The 26836-nt window shown below is 40.4% G+C and overlaps 1 protein-coding gene across 2 annotated transcripts in view; it reads right to left on the reverse strand.

The window, feature by feature from the left end:
* Positions 1–26836, reverse strand: part of cadpsa (Ca2+-dependent activator protein for secretion a) — a 210790-nt gene that overhangs the window by 46204 nt on the left and 137750 nt on the right. For both annotated transcript variants that reach the window (XM_060910653.1, XM_060910652.1), the window contains exons 12-18: positions 24534–24670; positions 24157–24344; positions 19134–19235; positions 18210–18273; positions 17938–18061; positions 9268–9374; positions 1381–1537 (exon numbers count right to left, since the gene is read on the reverse strand). In XM_060910653.1, the coding sequence (XP_060766636.1) occupies positions 1381–1537; positions 9268–9374; positions 17938–18061; positions 18210–18273; positions 19134–19235; positions 24157–24344; positions 24534–24670 (879 nt within the window). The remainder of the gene's footprint in view (positions 1–1380; positions 1538–9267; positions 9375–17937; positions 18062–18209; positions 18274–19133; positions 19236–24156; positions 24345–24533; positions 24671–26836) is intronic.

Here is a 26836-nt window from a genome sequence, read left to right on the forward strand (position 1 = left end):
TGGATTGGAGTATAGTTTTATGTCAGACGCCCTTCCTGCCGCAACCCTCCCATTTCCGGTCTTGGGAAACAACCATTCACACCTATGGACAATTTTTAGAGTAGCCAGTTAACCTAACTACATGTTTTTGGACTGTGGGGGGAAACCAGAGGAAACCCACAGAGACATGGGGAGAACGTGCAAACGCCACACAGAAAACCCCCCGTCAGCCACTGGACTCGAACCCAGAACCTTCTTGTGATGAGGCGACAGTGCTAACCACTACACCACTGTGCCGTCCAAAAATCAACATGGTGGACAAAATTCTTTTAAAATAATGAATGGAAAATTTGTGATTACATAAGTATTCACCCCCTGTTCATGTTGACGTGTTGGTCCTGGTTCTACCCTGTTCCATCAGAATTCACATAATTAGATTTAATTAGTTGTACTGAGGGTGGCACGGTGGTGTAGTGGTTAGCACTGTTGCCTAACAGCAAGAAGGTCCTGGGTTTGAGCCCAGAGGCCAGCGAGGGCCTTTCTGTGCGGAGTTTGCATGTTCTTCCCGTGTCCGCATGGGTTTCCTCCGGGTGCTCCGGTTTCCCCCACAGTCCAAAGACATGCAGGTTAGGCTAATTGGTGGCTCTAAATTGACCGTAGGTGTGAATGGTTGTTTGTCTATGTGTGTCAGCCCTGTGATGACCTGCTGACTTGTCCAGGGTGTACCCCGCCTCTTGCCCATCGTCAGCTGCGATAGGCTCCAGCTTGCCTGCGACCCTCTAGAACAGGATAAGCGGCTACAGATAATGGATGGACGGATAGTTGCACTGAGATCTCGTCTCATCAACGTGACATGCTGTCAATATAAATACACCCAGAATTCCTGGAAGGTCCGAGAGTTTGTTAGAAAATATACCTAAACAAGAAGATCAAAGAGCTCTCCAAGTCTAGCATAAAGCATCAATTTGGATTTAGTTAAAAAATGATAAACTTTGAGCATCTCACAGTGTGCCATTAAATCCATGATTGTTATTGCGGTGAGCTCAGTGAGTCAAGCACTGGGTTACTGTGCAGAAGGTTATGAGTTCAATGACAGCCTGAACAAGCTGCCACCCTTGAACAAGGCCCTTAGCCCTCAACTGCTCGGTTGTATCCTGCCTCAACTGTAAGTCACTTTGGATTAAAGCATCAGGTTAATGTCATTAAAAAGTCAAAAGAATATGTAACTCAATCTCAAGATATTTCACCACCAACCACTGATTGATACTTTTCCACAACTTTATCTCTTTTCACTTGGACACTTTGTCCACTTTACCAGTCAGATAGGGGTGTCCCCTGTTATGTACCTGAAATAGGAGCCAGAATAGTTTAGAATAGACAGAAAACATTTGGAGTTCTTACAGTCGATCCGCAGATAGTCGTTGAGCAGCTGGAAGAGCGGAAAACTATCCCAGCTGTCCGGAGGTTGGACTTCCAGCGCTGCGTCCATGTCCACAGCATAGAGGGAAAGAAATGTCTCTGCATGTTCCATCATGAGATCAGACCACCATGCAAATGCCTGCAAAGTGTATGATGTATAATGGTATATACATGATTTACAGGCATTCAATCAGCAATAAAACACTTGATGTTCTGCTATCGGATAATAATCAATATTGTGGATTATTTTTCTGATAGCAGCATGCTTATAATAATGGAAACAAATTTTTCTCTTGGGATCAGTACACATCATCTCCAAAGAGAGTCTCCAAAGATCTATAAACAGCCTCTATGTCTCACTTTGCAGTACTTTATTAATCCCTGTAGCCCTGTGACAGCTTTGACACATCTATAACACAGGCAATCATAGCTTCAGGCATGAACACACACACACACTTCTGTTGGCCCATAGAGACAGAAAGTGTGAGGAATGTGTAGAAATGTCTCCTTTTGAGTTAAAAGTGTCATTAAACACACCTTACATGCTTCTGCAGAGTAAGAGAGAACGGTGAGATGCTATGACACTTCTATGCACACTTTGCTGATGTGAATGTGTATGTGCATGCATCCCAGGAGTGCCCTTGGGCTCAGAAAAATTCCCATCATGCAGCAGATTTAGTCTCAGGCTCCAGGATATTCAGAATTGTAACTTGCATTGAAAATGAATACATTTGAATTAATTTGGACGAGTTGTTTCGGTCGAAATGACGTGACTAAGATTGCTCTGCTGCTGATAAGAATGCTCTGTTGTCACGACATGTCTTGCACGTCTTGCAAAAAAAAAAAAAACATGTCGGAGGAATGAAAGGGTTATGTAAGGGGTCATCTACACGGCGTTCCTTCTAGATGCTTTGCAGGAAACAAAACACCAGCGTGAGTGTGGTCTGCTGATCACCTGGTGCACGTAAGTCAATGAATGAAGTTAAATCAAGAGTTAATACTGGCACATCATGGTGATGGGCTGCACCAGGTTGGAGCAGAAGAACACGGTAAAATCTGCAGCGTTGATTTCCCTCCTATAGAATCTGATTTAAATGCACAGTACAGGATGAGAATTCAACACTTAAGTTAAGTACAGGATGAGAATTCAACACTTGCAATTTTACTGTCCAGAGCAAAAGGGAGGAGGCGGGGGAATTAGAAGGGTTGTGCAAGACGACGTCTGTGAAAATGAGCTTGGTTTCATTTTCAGAGGGCTCGTCTGGAGCCGCTTCAGGGCAGCAGAAGAAGCCGTCCGTCTGGCACTCGTGCCCACACAAGCAGTTTGGTTAATGCCCTCAGAATACAGCAGGAATTACTTCTATAAAGAAGAGGGTGGGGGTGGGGATGGGGAGGGGGGTGAATATAATAAACCCTTTGTCCAAGACGAAGCAAGTACTGGGCATGCAGAAGAAGAGATGGGGAAGGAGAGAAGGATTGAAGGGGTCATGGGGGCTCATCTCAGACCTTTTAACATACCTCTTTACCCTTTCGAATGTGTCCAGGCAACCCAACAAACAGCGAGAGAACACAATTAAGGTTACTGATCATCTCTGTGATTCATGACAAGCTAACAATCAGCGTTGGGCTCTAAGTCCAAAGACTTTCTTTTTCTTTTTCTCCCAGTAAAGGCAGTTTCCAGTCATAATGAGGATTAACGCTATTAGGGGTGAAACAGTATGAAAGCCCATTGTTACTGATTAGTCTTTTATCGTTAATCAGTGTTTAGCTGTTTGATTAATAACGTGCAATTTTTTCAGATTATCAAAATAATTTTGAGCCATTTGTCTGATTTTTCATAGTTTGGTAGTAGTTCGGTCCTTTAGGGTACGTCATAGAGGAGAGTATTTTGTTAACAACAGAGCAAAACATCCATCCATCCATCCATCCATCCATCTATTATCTGTAGCTGCTTATCCTGTCCTACAGGGTCGCAGGCAAGCTGGAGCCTATCCCAGCTGACTACGGGTGAAAGGCGGGGTACACCCTGGACAAGTCGCCAGGTCATCACAGGGCTGACACATAGACACAGACAACCATTCACACTCACGGTCAATTTAGAGCCACCAATTAGCCTAACCTGCATGTCTTTGGGGGAAACCGGAGCAAACCCATGCGGACAGCATGCAAACTCCTTGCCAGCCGCTGGGACCAAAACCCAGGACCTTCTTGCTGTGAGGCGACAGTGCTAACCACTACACCACCCCAGAGCAAAATAAATAAATCTCATCATCTCTAGCCGCTTTATTCTTCTACAGGGTCGCAGGCAAGCTGGAGCCTATCCCAGCTGACTACGGGCGAAAGGCGGGGTACACCCTGGACAAGTCGCCAGGTCATCACAGGGCTGACACATAGACACAGACAACCATTCACACTCACATTCACACCTACGCTCAATTTAGAGTCACCAGTTAACCTAACCTGCATGTCTTTGGACTGTGGGGGAAACCGGAGCACCCGGAGGAAACCCACGCGGACACGGGGAGAACATGCAAACTCCACACAGAAAGGCCCTCGCCGGCCACGGGGTTCAAACCCGGACCTTCTTGCTGTGAGGCGACAGCGCTAACCACTACACCACCGTGCCGCCCCAAAACAAATAAATGAAAAATTAATTTAAAAAAAACACATGAACAAAAATTAAAAACAAAAATAAAACAATCAACAATGAATAAATGAAAGAAAGCAAATCAAATAAAGAAATATACAAAAACGAATAAATAAATACATTTAAAAATAGCAAACAAACAATACTATTACTTGTACTACTATAGCGTTACATTAACAGTACACATATTTCCATTAGCATGGTACACTTTTTGGGGGGAGGAAAAAAAAAAAGGTAAAATCCAGAATTCTACAACAGTTCAAATCCTTTGACAAAGTTTAAAAACGCATGATTTGTTTTGTTTGTTTGTTTGTTTTGTTTCCCCCTAAGAGTGCATACTACCAAATCCTCATACCATCACACCCCTAAAAGCAAGAATGGCAGCACAAATATTGTCCATGAATGGGAAAGATAAATAATACCCTTCTGATGTTTCATTCCACCAAAAGTATCTCATTACACTGTACTCATGCATCCGGAGCTCAAAAATGGCAGGAGAACATGCTTTTCCTTCTGGAGCATCGTATCAGACCTGCAGTCTTTCCCAAAGCAAGGTGATGGTTTTTACTTATTAATATTTCCATAAGCATCCACTGTTGCTCAACCCATTTTTGAGAAAAAAAAATTCACAAGAAATCATAAAGATGGCTTGAATCATTGGATCGCTGTACATTAAGAGCACAACGAGACCATGATACAGTGTGTGAGGACTGGTAAATGATTCGGGATGTTATAAATAAATGCTGCAACTGGTTTTATTTTCGTGAGGCCAAAGTTCTGAAGTTTCACAGCACTTTAAAAGTGTCATAAATTTTATTAATTTCAATTTAATCATACAACCAGAACGGCTGTGAAGTGATGTGGACCTTCAGGAACGCTCGGAGTCTATGGAATCAATTTTGTGCCAAAATGTTCATACAATACTTTTGAAATATCAAACAAAAACGACAAATCAAAATACAAAAAAACAAAAAAAAGTCAATTTTTTTAGACTGGCAAACAAATTATTCATGTAATCGTGCAAAATATCAGTCTATTACTCTTCAGAAACCTTTTATTTTTGTTCCGCGTCTTTCTCAGTTTTGTTTGACGTAATTTATTTTGGTTGCGATTCCAGCTTTCTCGTTTGCGCTCCCTGACTTTTTGCTTGTAGTTTTGGCACAAACTTCCCGTGTGGGTGGGCTGTCCAGGAATGCATTCCCATTGGCTAACTTGTGTTTGACTGACAGCTACGCTCAGCCATTCCCTACTCGGATTTTGGCGGACTGTTTGACGAGTGACCGATCCATTGACGGTAAACAAGGATCGAGTGGACTTCAGTGGCGACTATGATATTGAATTAATTCAACAAAGTGTAAGTGCGGGACAAATGTGTTGTACGTGTTGCAGTAGTACAAAATCCGAGTAGGAAATGGCCGCAACAGCCTCCGGGGGAATGGCTGAGCGTAGCTGTCAGTCAAACACAAGTTAGCCAATGGGAATGCATTCCTGGACAGCCCGCCCACATGTGAAGTTTGTGCCAAAACTGCAAGCAAAAAGTCAGGGAGCGCAAACGAGAAAGCTGGAATCGCAACCAAAATAAATTACGTCAAACAGAACTGAGAAAGACGCGGAACAAAAATAAAAGGTTTCTGAAGAGTAATAGACTGATATTTTGCACGATTACATAAATAATTTGTTTGCCGGTCTAAAAAAATTGACTTTTTTTGTTTTTTTGTATTTTGATTTGTCGTTTTTGTTTGATTTTTCAAAAGTATTGTATGAACATTTTGGCACAAAATTGATTCCATAGGAGTCGGACTGATTTGCGCTCACTGGAAGCATGCAGCTGTGGGGTTATGGGACTGATCAATTAAAAACGTACCAGAGTTACACAAATTCAGCATCTGTTTGGGAAATCAGTTTACATTTGATGAGCATTAAACAACAAATTATCTTCAGTATCAAGTCAGCAGCTCAACAGAATCAGTTTAAAGAGTCAGTTCATTGATAAAGGAATAAAAGTCTCAAATGTGTCTTGCATTCGAATGAAGGATATTTGCCTATGATAAGGTGCATTCTCATCGGAGGAAACCAGGAAGCTTTTTTAGGAATTCTAGCCGCATTTCTACTAAGGGAGTATGATTGGTCAAGTGGCATATCAAAACAAAAAACTTTGCATTCAGTATATTTTGTACATGGAAATCACTTACTCAAATACAATTCCTCACTTACAAATATATTTACGACACTTTTCCACTCACTACATTTCTCATTTTAGCATCAGACAACTTCAAGGAACTCCTAAGAAATTTCAACAAAAAATGTATTCAACAGATGTGACAAATGTTGCTACGTAACTTTTATATTGAGCCAGGCTTGTAGTCTGACTCGTACCCTAATTTTAAGGACTCGGGACTTGACTTGGACTTGAGCACTAATGACTCAAACTTGGACTCGTGCGTTAACTGCATCTGGATTTGTAAGTCGGAGACGAGGACTCGGATTTTTTCTTTATTTTTTGTAGCATGCCATAATAATTTGGCAAAATATATTTATATCTACATTAATGTTTATACTAATTTAGTCTAAGAGAATGCACATTCACCTGTTCATACGTCATGTTCAGGATCAATCTAACGTTAATGGCGCTATAATGCCTGGACAGAACGCCGCTAGGATTGTCCGCTTTGCTTATACAGACTTCTCGTGCAGTGGGAAAAAATCCACTGCTATGTGTTCCATATGTAGAAGAACTATCGAGGAGACGACGGGGACAACCTCGAACTTCAATCGTCATTTGGCGAGACTCCACCCGGAGAAGGAAGTGACACGCTATGTTCATTGCCCTGTTGATAGTGGGCGGGGCTTGCTTGCTGAGCGATGAACTAGCTAGTGTTAACCCTCTCTCATGTTATTTGCCCTGCTGATAGTGGGCGGGGCTTGCTAAGCGATGAATTAGCGTTTTATCTGTAGCCTGTTAACTAAAATGGGGCAGTCGAGCAGGAATGTTAGTCCAACACAGTAGCAGAGACGCTTTCACATAACGGCAGCAACAGACACCGTCAAATGGTGCAGGTGGAGTCTTGTTCTTGGACTCGACTCGAAATTTTCTTGAATGACTCGGACTTGAACACAGGGGACTCGAGACTGGACTCGGACTCAAGGTTTAGTGACTCGATTACGACACTGTATCAAGCTATTACAAACTATCGATTAGCATTCAGCTAGTTTGTATGGTCAGAGTTATTACGTACTCTATAATGCGAGCTAGCATGAGAGATTAGCAATAAAGTTGTTGTTGTTAGCTAGCCTGAGCAAATGTTTTCTTATACCCCTTATCTTATGAAAGGTGCACTAATTAGCTCATCTGGCCGTAAGGCCGATGAGCTGTTGCCATGGTGTGGCGTCTGTCGTCCATCCATCATCCACAATTCAGTTAAATCGTATCTCCTCAGTCAGTTCTCCACGGATTTCCGTTCTGATTGTTTTGTTTGAAAGAACTCATCACTCCGCACAAAACTTGGTCGTTGTTTTGTCAAATTTTCTGATAACGAGCGACTAATTAAGCCAAATTAACGGATTTTCCAGGCCTCTCACTAGAATTGTATCTCCTTTCTCATTTATCATCCGATTTCAGTTCTGATCGATGTTTTGGGTAGATCTTCCCTCGGGGAACAAAACTTGGTCTTTGTTTGTTGATTTTATTTGTTGTTTATAACTTTGTTTATTTTCAGTTAAATCGTGTCTCCTCCCTCACTCAGTTCTCAGTGGATTTCAGTTCTGATTGTTTATTTGAAAGAACTCATCTTCCTGTATCACACTTGGCCATTGTATTGTCAAATTTTTGCGAACAAATTAGTAATTCGGTCAAATTAACACATTTTCTTCTGACTCGAGTTGTATCTCTTCTCTCATTTATAATACGAATTCAGTTCTGATTGATGTTTTGGGTTGATCTTCCCTTGGGGAGCCGCGAGTTGGCCTAGTGGTTAGCGTGTCTGCCTCTCGATCGGGAAATCGTGAGTTCTACTTACAGTACGGTCGGGTCATACCAAAGACCATCATAAAAATGGTACCTGCTGCTGTCTGGCAAGGCACGCTGCAATACAGATGTGAGTGGGGAGTCAAACTCTTGTGGTTACCAGAGGACCAGCCCCCCACTGTAACCTTAGCTATGTTATAGGCGAGAGGCCGAGGGCTACGGAAATGGAGATTGGCACTGCCCTGTGCGCCACATGGCGTGGGAAGGGACTTTTTCTGACTTCCCTTGGGGAACAAAACTTAGTCCTTTGTTGATTTTCCTGCTGTAAGCAGTTTGGCGTGGAGGTTGGTCCTCTCACATTGTCACCTTTCGGTTCTGTTTGATGTTTTGGTCGTCATGGTGGTTTTGACGGCAGGCCAGTTGAACTGCTACATCCCTGACGTTCTGGTTTACTATCAGGAACAAAAATCAGTGTGTGATTTGAGGTGGACAGCATCGTGTGCTTTTAATTGAGGTAAATGTAAGACTTTATTTTTGTCTACTTTAACCAGAGAAGAATTTGAAGACTGACGACAGTATTTACTGAAAAAAGTAAGTAAGTTTACGGGGGGGAATAAATAAATAAATAAAATTTAAAAAACACCTTGGCTACTTTGACCACCTCTGATGCAACCAGCAGCTGAAGCGATTTCTTTCTGTTTGTCCTCAGTGACTATTTTTATCATCCATAAGCCCGACGTCTAACCATCGCTAGACAGTCTAGTGCTTTTGTTTTGTTTTAATAATGCGAAGATACAATAAGTCAAAATTTAATTTGACTAATATTGCAAACAAACAAACCCAACCTTTTCCTTTTGCTTGTTAGAATTGTGATTATTTCTTTAAAATCCTTCATTTGTTTTCCCACAACAGGCCATGATTTCGTTTCAAAGTCTAATCCGATATACTTTTGAGTCATGGTTTCTTCAGGAATTCTCATTCCTGCACCTCCGGAAAATTCCAGAAACACCGTCGAAATGTGGCTTTCGAGATTCATCTTCAAGTCCATCCCAGTTACTGTCCTGAGTTACTGTCCTGACCCTGTATCGGCATGTGATTTCAGAAAAAAATGACATTTCATTTCTTGTTTACAGCAGTGACAGCCTTATGTGTCTTATGTGCATAAGTTTGTGCACTCTTGTGACTATACTGTATATACTGTACTTTTGTAGCGTGTGAATGCACGTGAGACATGGCACATGTTTTGCATGAAGCTCACCTCTGCGTGATGCTCCTCGTTCTGCTGTAGCACCTCGATGACCAGCTCGGCCAGGCGGAGAGTGTCCTCCAGTTTTTTGGCAGGCGTAACTAAGCGGCCTACGTTCTCTGAGGCACAAGGGCAAAACTGTTAACTGTTAACTGGACGCAGACGTAGCAACCACACACACACACACACACACGGGCCTAAAACCTTCCTTCTGTCTACTCTTATGTACAGCAGCTATCATACACTTGAGATTGCTGACTACATAAAAATAGAAAACGATAGAATTTTCACAATTAACATTTCTTTAAAATCCTGACGATTCTCTAAAACACAAGCAGTGAGGTCTGTATCATCTAAAACTGCAATATGTATTAACCCTTTCATGCACAATGTCCGGTCTCTGGTATATACCTTATATGTCTCTGGTATACTTGTCCAAATTCTCGACACAAAATCCCTAATTAATTAATTAAAACATGTTTTATGCCAGATGTACTCAAGTTAACATCTTAGTCATTTTACAAACATTTTAAAAACATTTTCGGCAGTCCGAAATTACATAAAGTTTGTCAGGACTGTTGCAATATTTCATTTAGGAAATAGATTTTTAGTCATGATTAATGATACAGAAGTTATATTTAGTAAAAAAAAAAAAGGGTTAAAATTATTAATATCAATTATTTTACAGAGTAAGTAAATAAAATATTTCAGAAAAGAAAATCAAAAAGAACGAATATGTATTTTTCCATAATTTATGCAGAAAAGGGTTAATTTTATGACCAAGGCTCTTGTATTATTATTATTTTTTTAAGCTGAATATCTAAAATCTAATGCTCTTTTCAGCAGTTTTAGACTTTGCTCTTTCCATAAAGTGATCAGATTTTGTCAAAAAAGAAGAATGCAAGTGTAATGAGTCAAAATAAAGCAGAAAAAAAGTATGTTACAGTTATCATGCAGAATGCTTAGCACGTGCAGGAAGCTGTGCTCGCTAATCTCTTGGCCCTTACGTACATTTTTTTTTTTTTAATTTTTAATCTTTGTCTCACTTCAACAAAAAAAAAAAAAAGAAAAAATAATAAAGAAAGTTGGGGAATGTTAAGGTTAGTATTAATGTTCCCTGATTATTATTTATTTATTTTCTAGCAAAATGGTTACACATAAGACACAGAGCTTTATGGGAGTGTTCCATCGAATGAAATCCAACGTCATGGAGATGGTGTTGCAAAGTAAACAGATGTTTATGAACACTGAGGTTAATGACGGATAGTTAACATGATAATAAGACCAGGGTATTGACTGAGAAGAGTGATTACGGAAACCTAACTGAGTGCACACTCGCTGGCCACTTTAATAGGAACACCTGTACACTCAGCCAATCAGGTGAAAGCAGCGCCATGCATCAACTCATGCAGATACAGATCGAGAGCTTCAGTTAATGTTTGCATCAAACATCAGAACGAGAGAAAAAAAAATATATATATATATATAATCTCTCGTGTCAGATTGGAGCAGGGCTTTGAACCGGTTCAAGGAACGAAAACGAAAACCGGGAACTTTTTCTATTTCACATGGAACAGAAACGAAACCAGAAACTTTATTATTTTTTATGTTCCGGAACAGAAACGCTTATTAAAAATAATGGTAACCGGTTAATACCGGTTTTTATTTCATTCCTCAAAGTTTCCGTAGCCTACAAATAAAAAAGTCATTCTTCTCCTGCGCAAGTTTCTATGACCCGCTGGGGTTCACTTCCTGTGTGACGTTCGCTGACTGAATGGAGAGAGCGGGAGGGTGGACTACTATCACGTCTCCACATCTTAAATAAGAGTCTATCGTTATTCAAAAACGTCAATTTCAAACACAATATCAATATATTTGTCCACGTTAATGAGAGGCTCGCGAACATTAAATGACATTAACCTCTGTTAGCCTATCAATGCATAGGGCCTGACTAGCCTTTGGTAACACACTAAACGAATTATCTTTCATTTTTGGCACTTTTTCTGTTTGTGTAGATGGGAAGACATACTGAGAATCCAAATCGCCAACATTTGAAATAATAATTGTCTTGAATTATTTCTTGTCTTATTTAATGAAGGTTGTAATAGAATTAGCCTACATTTGGCTTAAGCTGGATGAGACAGAGACATAATTTTATAGCCATTTGTTAAACAGCTGACAGGGAACGTAATTAACCGTTCCGGGAATGAAATTTTTTTGTTCTAACCGGTTCGGGAACGGCTATTTAATGGTGGAACCCAAAACCGGAAACGTTAAAATTCCGTTTCTGTTCGGAACGAACCAATAGGAAAAAAATTCTGGTTCAAAGCCCTGGATTGGAGTATTTCAGAAACTCTTTGCTTTGGAAAAACATTTCCAATCTTCATCTGTCCAGTTTGGGGGAACATGTCCACTTGTAGCATCAGAGGCTTTGTTCTTGACTGACAGGAGTGGAACCCAACGTGATCTTCTGCTCTTGTAGTCCATCTGCTTCAAGGTTCAAAGTGTTGGGTTGCTTTTCAGCTTAACACAGTTGTAAAGAGTTGTTATTTGAGTTGCCAGAGCCTCCCTGTCTCTGAGCCACCAGTCGTTCCTTGGATTTTTTTTTTTTGCAACATTCTTTACAGACTGTTGTGTGTGATAACCAAGGTAGATTTCTGAAACACTCAAACCAACCAAATGTGTCGCTAATATCGCATTTTCCTCCATTCTGATTTCTATTTTTTTGTGAGCATTAATTAACGCTCTCGACCTGCATCTGTAATGCTATTCTGCATCACGCTGCTGGATGAACTTCCTATTAAACTAGCTGGTGAGAGCATATTTACGTATCCAGCTCTTTTATGAGTGTATTTTATGATCCAGTTCTGCTTGAATGAAATGAAATGAACAGAAACATCAGTTTTGAACACTGGTAAGTCCTCACTCTTCTCAGCCAATGGGTCTCCATCACATAATACACTCGACACACTGCCAGCTTTCCAGTTAACCCTTTAACCGTCCACGTGGCCTGTTAAATCGCACTGAATTGACCTCTAGACTGAACCGCTTCTGGATTAAAGGGTTAAAATGAAAGCGAGATCCGCAGTACAAAACACCTTCAAACCTACTGCAGAAGAAATGCCTTGCTGTGCCAAATCAGGTATTTCACACACAACAGAGAGGAGTGATGAAGAAGCAGATTTCTCTCGGATCTACCTCCAGCATGAAGTGACTTGGATATGAACGATAAACAAAATGACCCAATTTGCAGATGGCGCAAAGGCATCTTCTTCTTTTTCTTCTTTTTTTAAGGAATGCACAGGAGATATGATTTAATTCTACACGTGTGATGTAGAATTAAATTGTTACAGCCTGGTTTTACCTAGTATATAATACAATGCTGTGAACAAGTATTGACCCCCAACCCCCCCGGCTGCTGTGCACTATTTTTGCTGAATTGTCAGACTGTATGTTTAGGACGAGACGTAATTTTAGACAAAGGGAACATGTTCAGATTTCACCAAACAAGATTCTCTTTGACTAATATGACATTTTGTTAGGTTTTAGTTCTCAAACCACGAAGTGCAACAAATAAGAAGGGAAACCAAGTGGGGGCCAATACTTTTTTCTTCATTTTTAACAGCGCTGTAGCACTACTGTTTTCTCTAATCTAAGATAAGTTTTCATTACAAGGCTGTATATGTTAAAGGGATGAAGCAGTAGTCATCACGGTTCGAGTCATTCCCTCTCTACAGATACGATTCGAATCTTTTTTTTTTTTTTTAAATTCTAGCGATTTTATTTTTAGCTGTAAACATTTAGAGATGGAGAACTAGCAGAAGTTAGCATAACGCCAAGTCTGGACAGGGAATGCTCTTTTTTTGAGTAATTAGTCAAACAAAAGGGTTCACCTGGATCCTTCTGATCCTTCTGAGATTTCTCAACTAGAGAACAAAGAGAATAAAAGAGAGAAGGAGGGGAGGAAAAGGGCAGAAGAAGGAGAAGAGAGAAAGTCAGCCGCCATTCCGTTTTTCTGAGGCTAAAGTCGGAGGATAAGAGAGACAGACAGCCAGAGAGGACAGACAGAATAACAGGGAAAGAGTAGAAAGACGTCTGCAAACAAAACTTGACCCTTTGCGCTTTTCAGAAGTGAGAATACAGAAAAGACATTGATCCTGAACCACATTAGTGTCCTGATGTGAGACAGACAGTGATATCGAACAGTAGACTGTGACGACACACATTTAAAATAAAAAACAAAAACAAAACACAACCGTAGTCATGGGTTGAAAAGACAGACAGACCCGACAGTCATTAAAAAAAAAAAGACAAAAAACCTCCTAGATCTTTGAGTTCTACTAGTTCGGTCCCCCAGTATGCAGGGTTCATACAGTACCTGACCTCTGTCGAAAAGCTTGTGACATGGCTGAGGTGCGAAGGAAGGAAGTCAAACAGAAGCAAAAGTAAAAATGCATTCAAATCGCAACAGACAGGAAATGCACAGCTCAGCAACAGGAACCAAAGAAAAGCTAACCGAGATAGTGCTGGAAGCTCCAAACAAACATGAGAGGATGATGAAAGTGGACTGACTGGCTGAATATTTGACGCTCGACTCAGCCAGACAAGGAGAGCGGGTTTTTTTTTTTTTTATAAAGGCAAGCAAAAAGAGTGACAGGATGTTATTGGTCAAGGGGTTGGAGTGTGGAAAAGTCAGGTGAGGTGCTGATAGTGATGAGGAAGGGCAGAAGAAAAGGCATGGACTGGTGGAGGATGAGGGCAGGTACTCACGAATGGTTAAATCCATCACTTGTGACGCCAAGCAGTAGACAGGATGCTCATACATTTCTCTCTTTTTCCCTACAAAAGAGGACCGGGCATGCAAGAGCAGGGGTCAGAGGAAAGACAGAGAGAGAGAGAGAGAGAGAGAGGAATTCTCCATGCATGTGTGTTAGAGGCTCTAAGGGATTTTACAAAGGTGCGAGGTGTGGGAAGAAATTGGGATCTTTTAATTTAATACTGGTTCGAAAGAATACTGGTTTAAAGGAGGTGTTCTGCAAAAAAAAAAAAATCATGCTATCTTGGATTTTATTTATACTTGGTAGAACTGATTTGGGAATTTAGAGTTGATCTTGCAATCGAAGGGTGCTTTTACACCTTGCCGAATTTGAATCAGAGCAAAATTTGATCCTTTGAGTTTGTTTTGTTTTGAACAAAACCAAAAAACAAAAAGGTGAAGAAACCTTCACTCAGTGAACGTAGAAACCAAAACAATCACCCAAGCATGGAGAACACGGCTCAGTTTAGCAGGAAAAAAAAAAGCTTCAACCCAAAACACAAGGCAGGTTTGATTCACTTCCTGCACTTGAGTTGATTCAGAGTCGGATCAGTTTCACGGTGTGATTATTGAACCACGCTAGAGTTTGTTTGGAACGGGACCAGGACCATCCTGCTGAAGCACTCTTGGAGCAGTTTGTTTTTGTGATTTGATTTTGCTGTGTTCTCACCTGCCTAAGAACTAAGTGTTCTACACCAAGCAGATAAAACTCTACACATGTGAAAGCAACCTAGGTTCTACAGCTTCAGCATTTTTTTCACAAAAGGTTCCAAATAGAACCTCTTTAAGGCTACATCCACACGACAACGGCAACGAGATTTTTTTTTTCAAATATCGCGTCCACATGGGCAACGGATCAGTAAAATATCAGGTACATATGGCAACGCAACGCTTGCTGAAAACGATGCGATACACATGCCACACCTCTACGTGCGCTGTAAGACGGTCCCATCGGAGACACCAGAACAATAGAAGAAGTAGACGCATGCGCATAAACCCCTTCTTCTGTAGCATCAGCCACATAAAGTTTTGATTATTAATCAGTAGCGTAAAACGAAAGACGCGGAAAGAGGAATGAACGGGGGTAGATGGAAGCCGGTACGCAAACATTCTGATATCCTCCAGAATTCTTTAATGGTACGGAATAAATTGAATGCTACACGTTGATGGATTACTTTGTTCTTCTACGCCCTTTTTGAGGAATGTATTGTCGGACTTAAACCAACATCTGAAGAGGTGAGATCGCTCCGTTTTTTTTCCTATTTTTGCTGGCGGGATTGTTTTTGTTTTTGGAAAGCGCACGGGCAGTGCGCGGTTTGGTACTGCTTCCGCAGTGTTTGGACTAAAGACTCTGCCCTAAGGGCTATTCTCTCACTCACTCTCTCTCTCTCTCTCTCTCTCTCTCACTTTGCACCATTACACAATAAATATTCACAGTGAAAATATTTTGTAAGCGCGTTTCATGAACCAAGTTATAGGATTTGTTGACAACTCGCATCGAGTTCGTTACACTTCTACCTGGCGTGAAGCACTGACAGTCATGTGGTTGTGACGTCATCGTAAACAAATCCGTTCTACTCATCCAGACGACTTCGCAACGGCGCCGTTGCCAGATTTTTCCACTCTGGAACCCGTTCTCAAAAGATTTCGTTTTGGGGCACCCAAAACGCCGGTGCCATGTGGACGCCAGGCCGAAACGATAAACAATTTTATCAGATTCACCTGAATCCGTTGCCATGTGGACAGGGCCTAAGACTCCTTCCAAAGAACTCTCGAGGAACCTATTTTTAGGAGTGTAGATCCATTCAAATGGAAAATTCCCACCCACAGCAAGCAGCATAGTTTTTGCGTTCAAATCTTACTGATGGATTTGTGCTTTTGACCTGATGTCTTTGCCTTGAGAACACACTTGCTAAACAGCTGGGAAAGATGGACGCTGAGCATCAACTAGCCCATAATTTAGTTAAATACATCACCAAAAGTCTTTTTGGAAACTCTGATTTTAGAAATGAGATCAATTCGTTGAGAATGTCAACATTTTCCTCAGATATGGTGGTAAATTTACTAAGAAAATATTTCCTTTGACTAACATTTGACTTCGCATTGACTGCTCACTTTGGTGTGTTCTTGCACTTGATAATCATCAGCATTGTCACAGTTTGAATGCAGTATTTGAGCTGAGTGGGTGAGAATTGAGAACGATGGGCTGGATTCTTTCAACCAAGGCAATCATACACTGCTTGACCTTCTACCAGTCATTAAGACAATGTCGGGTTTAACAGTGTAAGTTTTAATAGTGTTAACTGGATTGCATAGCTGGGCTTAACCATTACTCGAGCCAACTTCATACCATGGAAGGCTGCAACACACACTGCCTCAGGATCTGATTCATTACGGCTCCTTTACCTTAAGTATCTCCAATGGCTGTTGCTGTTTCTTAAGATACGGACCATTATGGACATTGTTTGGAAGCCCATGTAAAATGTCTTTGTCCAACGAAATCTGTTGAAGACTTGCATGCCCCATTTCCACCAATACAAAGCCAGTCAAAAAGCCAATTCACTGAAAATATGCTGAGACATTATTACCGCCATCAATGAAGTTATGTTTTTGTTGCGGTTTGTTTGGTTGGTTGTTTATCAGACTTTATGTGGGATCGTGCAAAACCTACTCACCCAATTTCTATGAAACTTGGTGGAAGGTAGTCACTTGGACCAAGGAAGAATCCATTAAATTTTGGAGTGGATCCGAGTCATGGCGGCGCCTTGGCGAAAGTCTGCGCTCAACAATGCCATACATCTTAAAATCCAATTCATGGCAGGAAAGTTGACCAGTGGTGAAACATAGCCAATGTAGAAATATGATGCCTCCATTTCATAACCCGCATTCACAGGTCCCAGTAATCCTCTGGGATACAGATGTAGGCACGGAACTCTAATAGTTTTGGAAATTATACTGGTCGCAGAAGACTCGACTATGCTCCTTTGCTCTTGAGTGCCCTTCTAGTTTTGGGATGTCGTCAAATACTCTACTTAATTTTTTATGTCGATGAAAGAAAACTCAACAAGAAGCACTTACACTGTGCATTGGTGTATTGAGATTTTTGTCAAGAAAACGTCTCAAACAAGCAACAAAGCCAGAGGGAAACCCAGGGAAAGGAATAATAAAGACAGACAGAGAGAGAGAGAGAAAGGAAAGAGAGGAACTGGAGGGAAATGGAGGGATAAAAAACCTGGGTTAAGGAGGAGAAAGAAGCAGGGTTCAAAAGCAGGCCTTCGCTGAAGGAGGAAAACAACAACAATTTTTTTAAACTTTTTTTTTGACACCTGGGAGCTTGTGGAGGAAAGAGGTGAAAAACTGACAGGAAGCAGCGAGGAGGACTTCAGAGAAGGGGCTTGAATGCATTTTTACTTACAGTACAAATACAACTTGGATATAATTTAAGCATCACTGTAGAGAACAGAGCAGGTGCAGACTGGGAAAGAATCAGCACGGTTTATAAAACAAGCCATAAAGAAAGCCTCGTAAGCAGAAAAAAGTCCTTTTAAGCGGACATCCTGGATTGTTTCATATCAGTGTCAGTACTCGGATGGCAAAATCGGATTACTTCCAGCACAGTTTAAAGGAAGCAAAGTTTAAATAAGACTTGAACAGCGCAGGAATGGGGGAGTGGATCAAAATTATTGTTAAAAAATCGAAAGCAAGAAAAGCACTTGATATGAGCTCAATAAAAATTCAGTTTCAGCAATATTCACAGTCACACGGCTATTCAAGTGATATCCCACCACGTCTTCTACTGTACAATACTGTACTTTTGCACAATTCTGAAAAAAACATAAGGAGTTACTCATGTGTATGTATTTTACCTTCCACTTTCGCATACTCAGACAAACGCTGGTAGTTGACCAGCGCTGCCTGTTCCAGACATTTCCTGATCACTGACTTCACCTCCTCCTGGGGCACCGGAGTTACGATGTCTTTCATCAACACCTGGCAACCCACACAGACACATACGTGCAGCAACAATTTCAGTGGCATGAATAGTGTGTGCAGTTTTACAGTAAATATGAGCGGATGATGATGATCTTTTACAAAACATAGTTAGCATTGAATTCTGTGGGCTGTGAAGATGACGCACTCTTTCCAGCAGAGAGAGTGTCGCCTTCAGGGCTCCCTCTGGCCGTCCAAATGGAAAACAGTACCTTGAGCATGTGAGAGGGGGAGAAACAAACAAGAGTTAAAGTAAGTACACAAATAAATTATTATTTATTTATTTCATAGTTTTATTATTTAATTATTCAATGATTAACTATTTACTTATTAATTAAATGTATAATATATTAATTATTAAAATAAGATTTATTATTATTATTATTATTATTATTATTATATATGTTCATTAATTTATTAAGTTGATTTTTAAAATTATCTAATCATGATTTAATTATTAATTATTTACTTACTTATTAATTGAATTTATTATATATTAATTATTAAAAAGAATAATTAATTATTATAAGCATAAATATTATTTAATACATATTATATAATGTAATCAATGTTATAATATTTAATATAATAATAATAATAATAATAATCATGATAAGATATGTTCATTAATTAATGTATTTATTACATCCATATTTTTATTATCTAATTATTATTTAATTGTTAATTATTTACTTACTTATTTAATTTATTATATATTAATTATTAACAAATAAATAAATAATAATAATTATAATAATAATAATTATTATTATTATTATTATTATTATTATTATTATTATTATTATTATTTAATTCAAGTAAGAGATTTGTATAGAATTATTGAATAAGCACAGTTTTATTTTATTTAATATACATTTACACCAAATTACACAGGATTACAGTTTTAATTAATTCATAATAACCAAAATAAAATGTAATTTGTAAATTAAATACCAGCAAAAATATTTCGGTTATTTTTCACAATTCACAAGAATACTCAAACTGCATCTTCCATAAACTATTTCTATAAAAAGACGCATTTGCTAATGGGTTTATTTCTAGCCGTATATACCTGAAATGTGTGATCTGGTTTTCGAGCAACACTCGCAGTCGTTCTTTAATCTCCTCGAAGTGTTCACGTTCCTCCACTGTAACGGTGCCAATTCCATCAGGCCTGAGGACACACACACACACGGACACACACACACACAAAAATAAATAAATAAAATAAAAATAAAAAAAGAACGAGTTCACACTGCCACTCTACCAGCCGGCTGAGGTCATAAAGGTTGCAGACATTGACATGGGGTCATGTGTAGGGTCACATGAAGCCATCAAACACACACACACACACACGCGTGAGAGTACATATATGTACCGTATGTGTGTGATGTGAATGTGTATATTGAGTATACGGAGGTCTGTTTTTACTTGAACGGCTGAGCAAGTGATAAAAAAGTTTCGAATTATAGTTCAACCTCCATCCTGAAGACAAGGTGGAGAACTCCAGCGTTACACTCAGAGTATTAGAGAATTTCACGACGCTGTATATAAAAGACGATTAAAAGGAACTAATGACTACACATTTAGTAGCTCGGTACACTGAACCTGTGCAAAATGGAGCACGGAACAGCAAAGCAACATTTAAAAAAAAAAAAAAATTCGTGCACGTTTTTTGGATTTCTTGACATGGAATGATGGAAGTGCGTCTATCATGGCTGAGACATGCAGGCTATAACTCTGTCTGTTTCACACAGCCATCCACACGCTGTTTGGAAAGTGAGGTGTTTTGAAAATGAAGAGTAACCCTTCTATCCAAAAACAACACCTCCGCCTAACACACACACACACACACAGTGGTGGACCCCCTGTCTGGTGTGACACCCGTGACCCCCCTCCTGTCCCACTCTTTCTTGAGGAGTGATGAGGAGTGTGTCACATCTCCTGCTCTTCATAGCCATGTCATGACGGCCCACACCTCCTCCAGATCTCTCTCTCTCTCTCTCTCTCTCTCTCTCTCACACACACAAACCATAAAGTGCCAGCCTTTGTATGGAAGGGTGTGGTACAATATGTGCAGGTGACATACTCCAGCTCTGGGACAACCTATTTGTGTGTGTGTGTCACAATGATTAAAAAAAACCCAACCAAAAATGAACCAAATTTCATTAACACTGTTTGCCGAAGGAAAAAAAAAAACAACGAACAAATTAATGAATCCATTTCACACTAATTAACCTTTTCCTCCCTCTGTTCGTGAACAGGCTGTGCTACCGTTATCATAAACCTACATGCCATCATGCATATTCAAAAACGAAATGCAAATGAGACCCCGTTTGACAGTTTTTAAAAATGGTAATCCAGATATGGTAATGAGGTCGTAGTGTCATATCCTGCAACATTGGAGAGACACGCTGTTGCCATCTGCAAACGTGCAGTGCACCAGGAGCGTGTGGATGTGTTTTTTTGTTTGTTTGTTGTTGTTTTGGTTTTTTTTTTTGGTTGGCTTCATGCACCGAGGGTTAAAGGTCAGGATTGTCATGAACTTAAATGAGAGGAAAAAGTGGACGAGAGAGACGGACAGCAGAGGACACAGGCAGAGGACGGGACACTAACACCAGCGTGCCTCGAGGTGGTGCAGGACTGACAGGATGACACGTCGTCTTTCTTTCTTTCTTTCTTTCTCTCGCTCGCTCTGACTCGGAGCTACATGTGTCGTCTTGTCTGAGCTGATCATAACGGGACACGCAGACAGCCCACTTCAACTCCATCAACGTCCGTCATGCACTTCATCATCCGCAAGACTGACAATCCTACCCTTCCTACATTCCACTTGTGACGAATTAAAGGAAAAACAGTGCGACGGGTGTTTGGTGTTAAGCACAAGTGGAACATCGTTCTTCCAAAAGCCTGGAACTCACATTTGGGAAAGCTCACACAGAGTGTCAGGAAATGTGTGTGAAGGTGGTCACGCTGATGAAGTGTTGGTCTTGGGGTTGGAATAAGGGTTAAATAAAGGGAGCACGTTCGAGTTAATATCAGAGTTTGTCATGTTCAGTCTCACCTTCTGAGCCCTGCTGTCACTTGGGACTTCGAGTCCCGCTTTCTCATCAGCTCCACGAGTCGGAGCTCTTTTTTAGACGGAGCTGGAGGAGCCGGGTGCAGGGCACTGAGCAGATCAGCCTCACACACCGGCCATTTAATCAGCTCACACATTCTCGGACTTTATTCCACACATACATACACACATGCATTCAGGAAGGGTGCAGCAGCATGAGGTCAGGTGGGAAATAAAAGAGAAAAGATGTGAGAGATGCAAACTGAAAAAAAAAAAAAACAAAGAAAGAAAGAAAGTAGAACATAATCATACAAGATGAAAACAGACTCAGGGATAATTACTGATATTTATAGACCTGCCAACAGCGAAGAGGAATGTCAGTGAGACTGTGGAACGGTCGCAATATGTTTCATGTTTTCTGGTCAAAATTAAATTCTGATTTTCTTCCCCAGGTATGAGATTATTTTCAACACTCTGGTGAGTTAATTGAATCAGCCATGACCTGAGTTCGAAACGCATGGCGTTCTTCATGTAGGATCAGCACCACAGAGAGCTCAACCTCGTACATTCAGGAAACAGTCACTTCAGGAAGCGAGAGAGAGGAAAAAAAAGCAATCATAAGAGTTGAACCAGAAGCCGTAATGATGAACAGCAAGTAGTTTACACACCAAATCAGCAAGCTTCAGAGCTACCCTGAGTTTATTCTGAAGATGGACGGTGTCTCCTTGTTCAGCTCTGAGATGCAACTCAGGACACTTGCTTTCAGTGTGCGGTTGGCTGGAATGCAGAGAAGTGTGATTCTCAGTGTAAGAGTCAAGGGTTGACCCAAGTGCTGTGGTTTCTTCATAAGCACTTGTGGTATTTTTTTGGATAAGTTTTGTCAACTAACAGATAAACTTCCCAAAGATGAAAGCTTGGTTATCCTTGAGTGCTGGTGGCTCAGTGTGTAAGCGAGCAGATAAGTGTGTGGCAGGTGGTCAGGGTTCAAGGCAGGTGAAAGGTTTTCTTTAAGAGTGCTTGTTGCTGTGTAGAAGAGTCATCAAGTAAAAGATAAAACTCAAAGTAAAAAAAAAAAAAAAGGAAGTTGAGTACTCACTGGTGGCTCAGTATGTAAGACAGCAGGTAAGTGGGTATCAGGTGGTTGGGGTTCAAGGTATGTGCCAGGTGAGGGATTTTCTTATAAGAGTTGTCAAGTAAAAGATAAAACTCTTAAAAAAGACAAGTGCTTGGAAAGCACTAAAACAAGCTGATTTTCAGTAAGCACTGGTGGCTCAATGTGTAAGTGTGTTGGTAACTGTGTTCTCAAAGTTCAAGGTTTGGGTCCAGTGGAACATTTACTTGATTAAGCACATGTTTTTGTGTATAAGAGTTGTCAAGTTGTTTAAAAAAAAAGAAGCAAAAAGCAGAGTGAATAGAAAGCACTGGTAGCTCATTGGGCTGGGGATGAGGTCTGGGCTGTCCCTGCAAGCACACAGGATCGAGACCACCTCTGGCGAGCTGAAGGTGCTGGAACCAGGTGGGGCACTAAGTCTGGCAAGGTGAGAGAAAGAGAGTGAAAGCCAGCATGTCCCACCTGGGGCTCCTGGAGAGGTGAAAGCAGGGGTTATGCTACTCTGGGCTATTTATTTTATATGTATACACATCATTTATATCACCTTACTCGGCAACATCAATTCCATTACTATACTGCTTTTAAAGTAACTATCAAAAAGTTCAACTTATTTGCATAACTCCAGTATTTCCACATGTAGCTTCTCATATCAGTCTGCTTAGACTCGAACCCTGAGTCTCAGAACCACCTTTTTTTTTCGTACATTTATCTTCAAAAGCAGTTTTTAATAATAAAACATCCAGGTCAAGCTTTGAACCAGGACACGAAGAGACCAGAGCACTTCCAAAGAGCCACAACACACTGACTACAAGTATGTCACGTTTGTTCCCCCCCTGAAAAAAATAATCTTATATATAAACGTGTTTATTCTTTCCATCTACCTGCACAAAACACAATTTATCTTGCTTACAATGCTTAATCCACCATACTGTTTTTATTCGTTGTACTCATTGCTTTAGTTACTTTATTCTACTTCCTCACAAACAAGTTCAGTCGTCGTTTAAAAGTGAATTTTATTAAACAATTAGTCAAAGCCCCACATTTCTTCATGCAGACTCAAACCCTCACACTTCAACTTGAGCCCAGGGTTTCAACACCACAGCTCTAACCAACTGAGCCATCAGTGCTGATGAAAAAAAAAAAGTTTTTTTCGTGAATTTATCATCTTTGGAGATTTATTTATTGAAAAAAAGCAAAAGGAACTTTGAACCAGGAACCTCAGGGTTGAGACGTGAGCACCCAACTAGAAAGACATCACCAGTTAGATCTCATTTCTCTTTTCCAAAAGAGGGTCATCAAAACAACAAAAAAGGGAGGTGTTAATAAACAGAGACTTGAACCTCAGACCTGTGGTTTGAGAAGCAAGCACATTCTAACAGAGCTACAGACTGGTTAGACTACTAGCACCTCCTCTAGTAGCTTAGAACATCCATTATAGTCCAACCTTTGACTTGTCAACCTTCAGCAACTTAAAATGAGCTTTTGGGATGTAAGTGATGTAACGCAAGCTCTCAGTAAGTCCCTTTCTCTAAAAGTATCGCATCAGTACATTTTTCAAGCTTGAAAATCAAGTCAGTCCCAGCCAAAAGATCGCTAATGCGAGTTTTTGGGCAGGGGGCGGGGCTTCTTGGGGTTTCAGAGAGTTCAAAAAACCTGCGCAAGTGTCAATCATTCCAGATTCATCAGTCGATTCATACTGTATTGTGGAGGGGGAAAAAAAAGGCGTCTTGGTGTATTTTTGAGGGACAGTTGGCAGGTCTATTCATTTGACGCGCACTTTTATTCAGCGTGGTCTACAAATATAGCCAATGTGACTTATGACGAGTGATGAAAAAGTCTGAATGAGAGGAAAGAGTTTTGCATGAGAATTTGGACGATAACTGAGAAGACAGAGAGATGAATGTGTGATAAACGAGGAGATCCTACCTGTTGCCATGCACGTGCGAAGCACAAAAAGCGAAGCTGTAGTGAAGCAGCGTGGGGTCGATCATCGCTCCGTTCTCAGCTCTCTCTAACAAGTCGCTCAGGTAACACAGGTGTCTGTGACAACCCCGTACGCCGTTTCTGGCGCAGTACTCATCCAGGACAAACACCTGACCAGGACTAAACCAACCCTGCAGGGGAGGACAGAGTGGAGGAGTCAGACATCTGAGTCATTGAAATACAAGAAATTCTCAAATGTTATAAAATGAACAGCAGGGTAAAAGAAACAATATCCTGAAAGTACAATAAATAAATCCTATCTTTTTTCTTACAGCACTAAAACAAAGCTCAATGAACCGAACTGAATCGTGTGTCAGTACCAGGCAGGAGTAGGAGTCGTTGAGTCTGTGATCCAACGTGAGGCGCTGCACCATCTCGAACAGCGAGGAGTGATCAAAGTTACAGGGGTTCGCTGAGATGAACTCGTCCATCCCGTGTTTCTGTGCACGGTCTGCGTCTGTGTGTGTGTGGAGAGAGGGATAAGCTTCAGAGGACACACAGTGTCATGGAGAACACACTCTTTCGAAAGGATTTGGCTGTCAACATGCATCTCAGCAGGGCCGTGCAAAGACCTTGGAGGGGCAGGGGCTCAACATTCATAAACGGGCACTTGGAACAAATTTTTCACACAAGTTAACTTTATTCAAAACTAAATTTCAATTGCAACTGAACATTCTGTGTGTCTTGACAGAATATGTTGTGGACGTCGTCATTCAGCCTTAAGTTTTCGAAGCTGCTAGAATATGTTATTAACGCCGTCGTTCAAACTAAAGTTTCTGAATCTGCCACGTTAATGAAATGGATGGAGCAAACGGTTTAAATATAGCCTAGGCGGCTTCATTAAATGATAAACAACCCTACGCATTTACTGTTGTGTTCTAAGCTGCACAGTATTGCATGTTCAGATAAGAAATGAAAGGAGACTTTCAGTGTGACCTCACCATGCCGTTCCTCGCACTGTCTCCCACTGTCAACCATCTGCATGCGCTTTCTGCACGGAGGCTCACTGAATGCATGACGTCACGGATTGATGCCCGCATTTACATAGAAAAACGTTATTTTATAAATCTATAATTTCATAGATTATTGTCAAATTGTAGAGAATATTGATGTTGGAGCTAACTTATCTTTTACAAATATTAAAAAAAAAACCAGTCCCTATGAAAAGGGCACTTTGGACAGCAAACAGAAAAGGGGCAGGGGCTAGAGCACCTGTAGCACCGGTTCATTGCACGTGGGTGCATCTCAGCACATTTGAGACAATCAATAAAATTCTCTTGCTGAAATAATTTCCTGAATGATTCTTCAACGTGCTTCAAAACGTAGTTTTGAACCACTTGACGTTCCTCTTTTAAATGAAAAATGTTTTTAAAAGAAAAGAAAACCCGTTTTTAAAATACAGTTATGAAGATAGATTATGATATAAACTAACGATTCATGTGAATAATTGAAAATAAGGAGCTCACACAACTAAGATATCCATCTCCGAAAGTCAAGTTTCTATGCAGAATGGATGATTTCATGGAGGCCGCCATTGAAAATATTTTAACCAATCAGAAAAATCCCCCCGATCGTTTCCGGCAATGCTCTGACGTCATTTGGGCGCAAGACACAGAAGCTCCGTATAGTGAGTAAGACTTGAAGCTGCCTCTGGCAGGAGATTATTTCATTAAAAGTTTATATGAAAAAAAAATCCATTCCTCTAACAAAAAAGTGATAGGGTAAAGATAATACCGATGTCACTGATAAACAGCGAGGGAAGAGTGAACAGCTGATCTACTCCTGTGTGACTGAATGAGGGAGGTAACTTTTCTATTTATATTTATATCCCCGGTACAAGTCGTACTGCCGTGACGCCTCATTCTGCGGACTGTAACCTTGCTAGAGAACCTACAAACAGATCTGCATACAATCTGACTTACCTAAATCTGTCCCAAGAGGCAAGTGCGTGACTTTTTACCCGTTCCTGGCAGTGTAAGTACTCGTTCGCATGCTTAGCATGCGCTCGACCATACCTGTCAACTTTGAGGTTTGAAGAAAAGGGATATTTCCCAGATTTTTAACTCAAAATAAGGGAAAATTTCGGAAAGTCATACCCTTCACCAAAAGTGGGTGTGTAGTTGAATGGGGGGCAATTTTCTATCTAGTATTTGTGATTTCCTGTACTCTGGTGCATGTTGGTGATAGCCAAGACCCAAACTCAATATGCTTATGGTTTATAGAGTGCATTTGTGAATAAACTATACATTTATTTTTATTTGCTTTCAGTGGTACCAGTTATTTCCCAAATTAAGGGCTAAAATACGTATCTTATGTTAAAATAAGAAAGGTCATTATATAACCAGTCAATAAATTCAATTCCATTGCAATTTATTATGGTTTTACCATAATCATGGCCTCGGAACACTAGATAGATAGATAGATAGATAGATAGATAGATAGATAGATAGATAGATAGATAGATAGATAGAGAGTAATATAAAATATTAAACCAAGAGTGATTTAAAATGGGTAAGTTTCAGATAGAAAATAAAATAGACAATGAGTGGATAAAACAGTTAATACACCAATTAGTTTACACTAGGCTATTTATGAGGTCTTAGCCAGGACATACTTAATGTAA

Source organism: Neoarius graeffei, chromosome 26 (assembly GCF_027579695.1).
Source record: "Neoarius graeffei isolate fNeoGra1 chromosome 26, fNeoGra1.pri, whole genome shotgun sequence".
Classification (NCBI taxonomy): domain Eukaryota; kingdom Metazoa; phylum Chordata; class Actinopteri; order Siluriformes; family Ariidae; genus Neoarius; species Neoarius graeffei.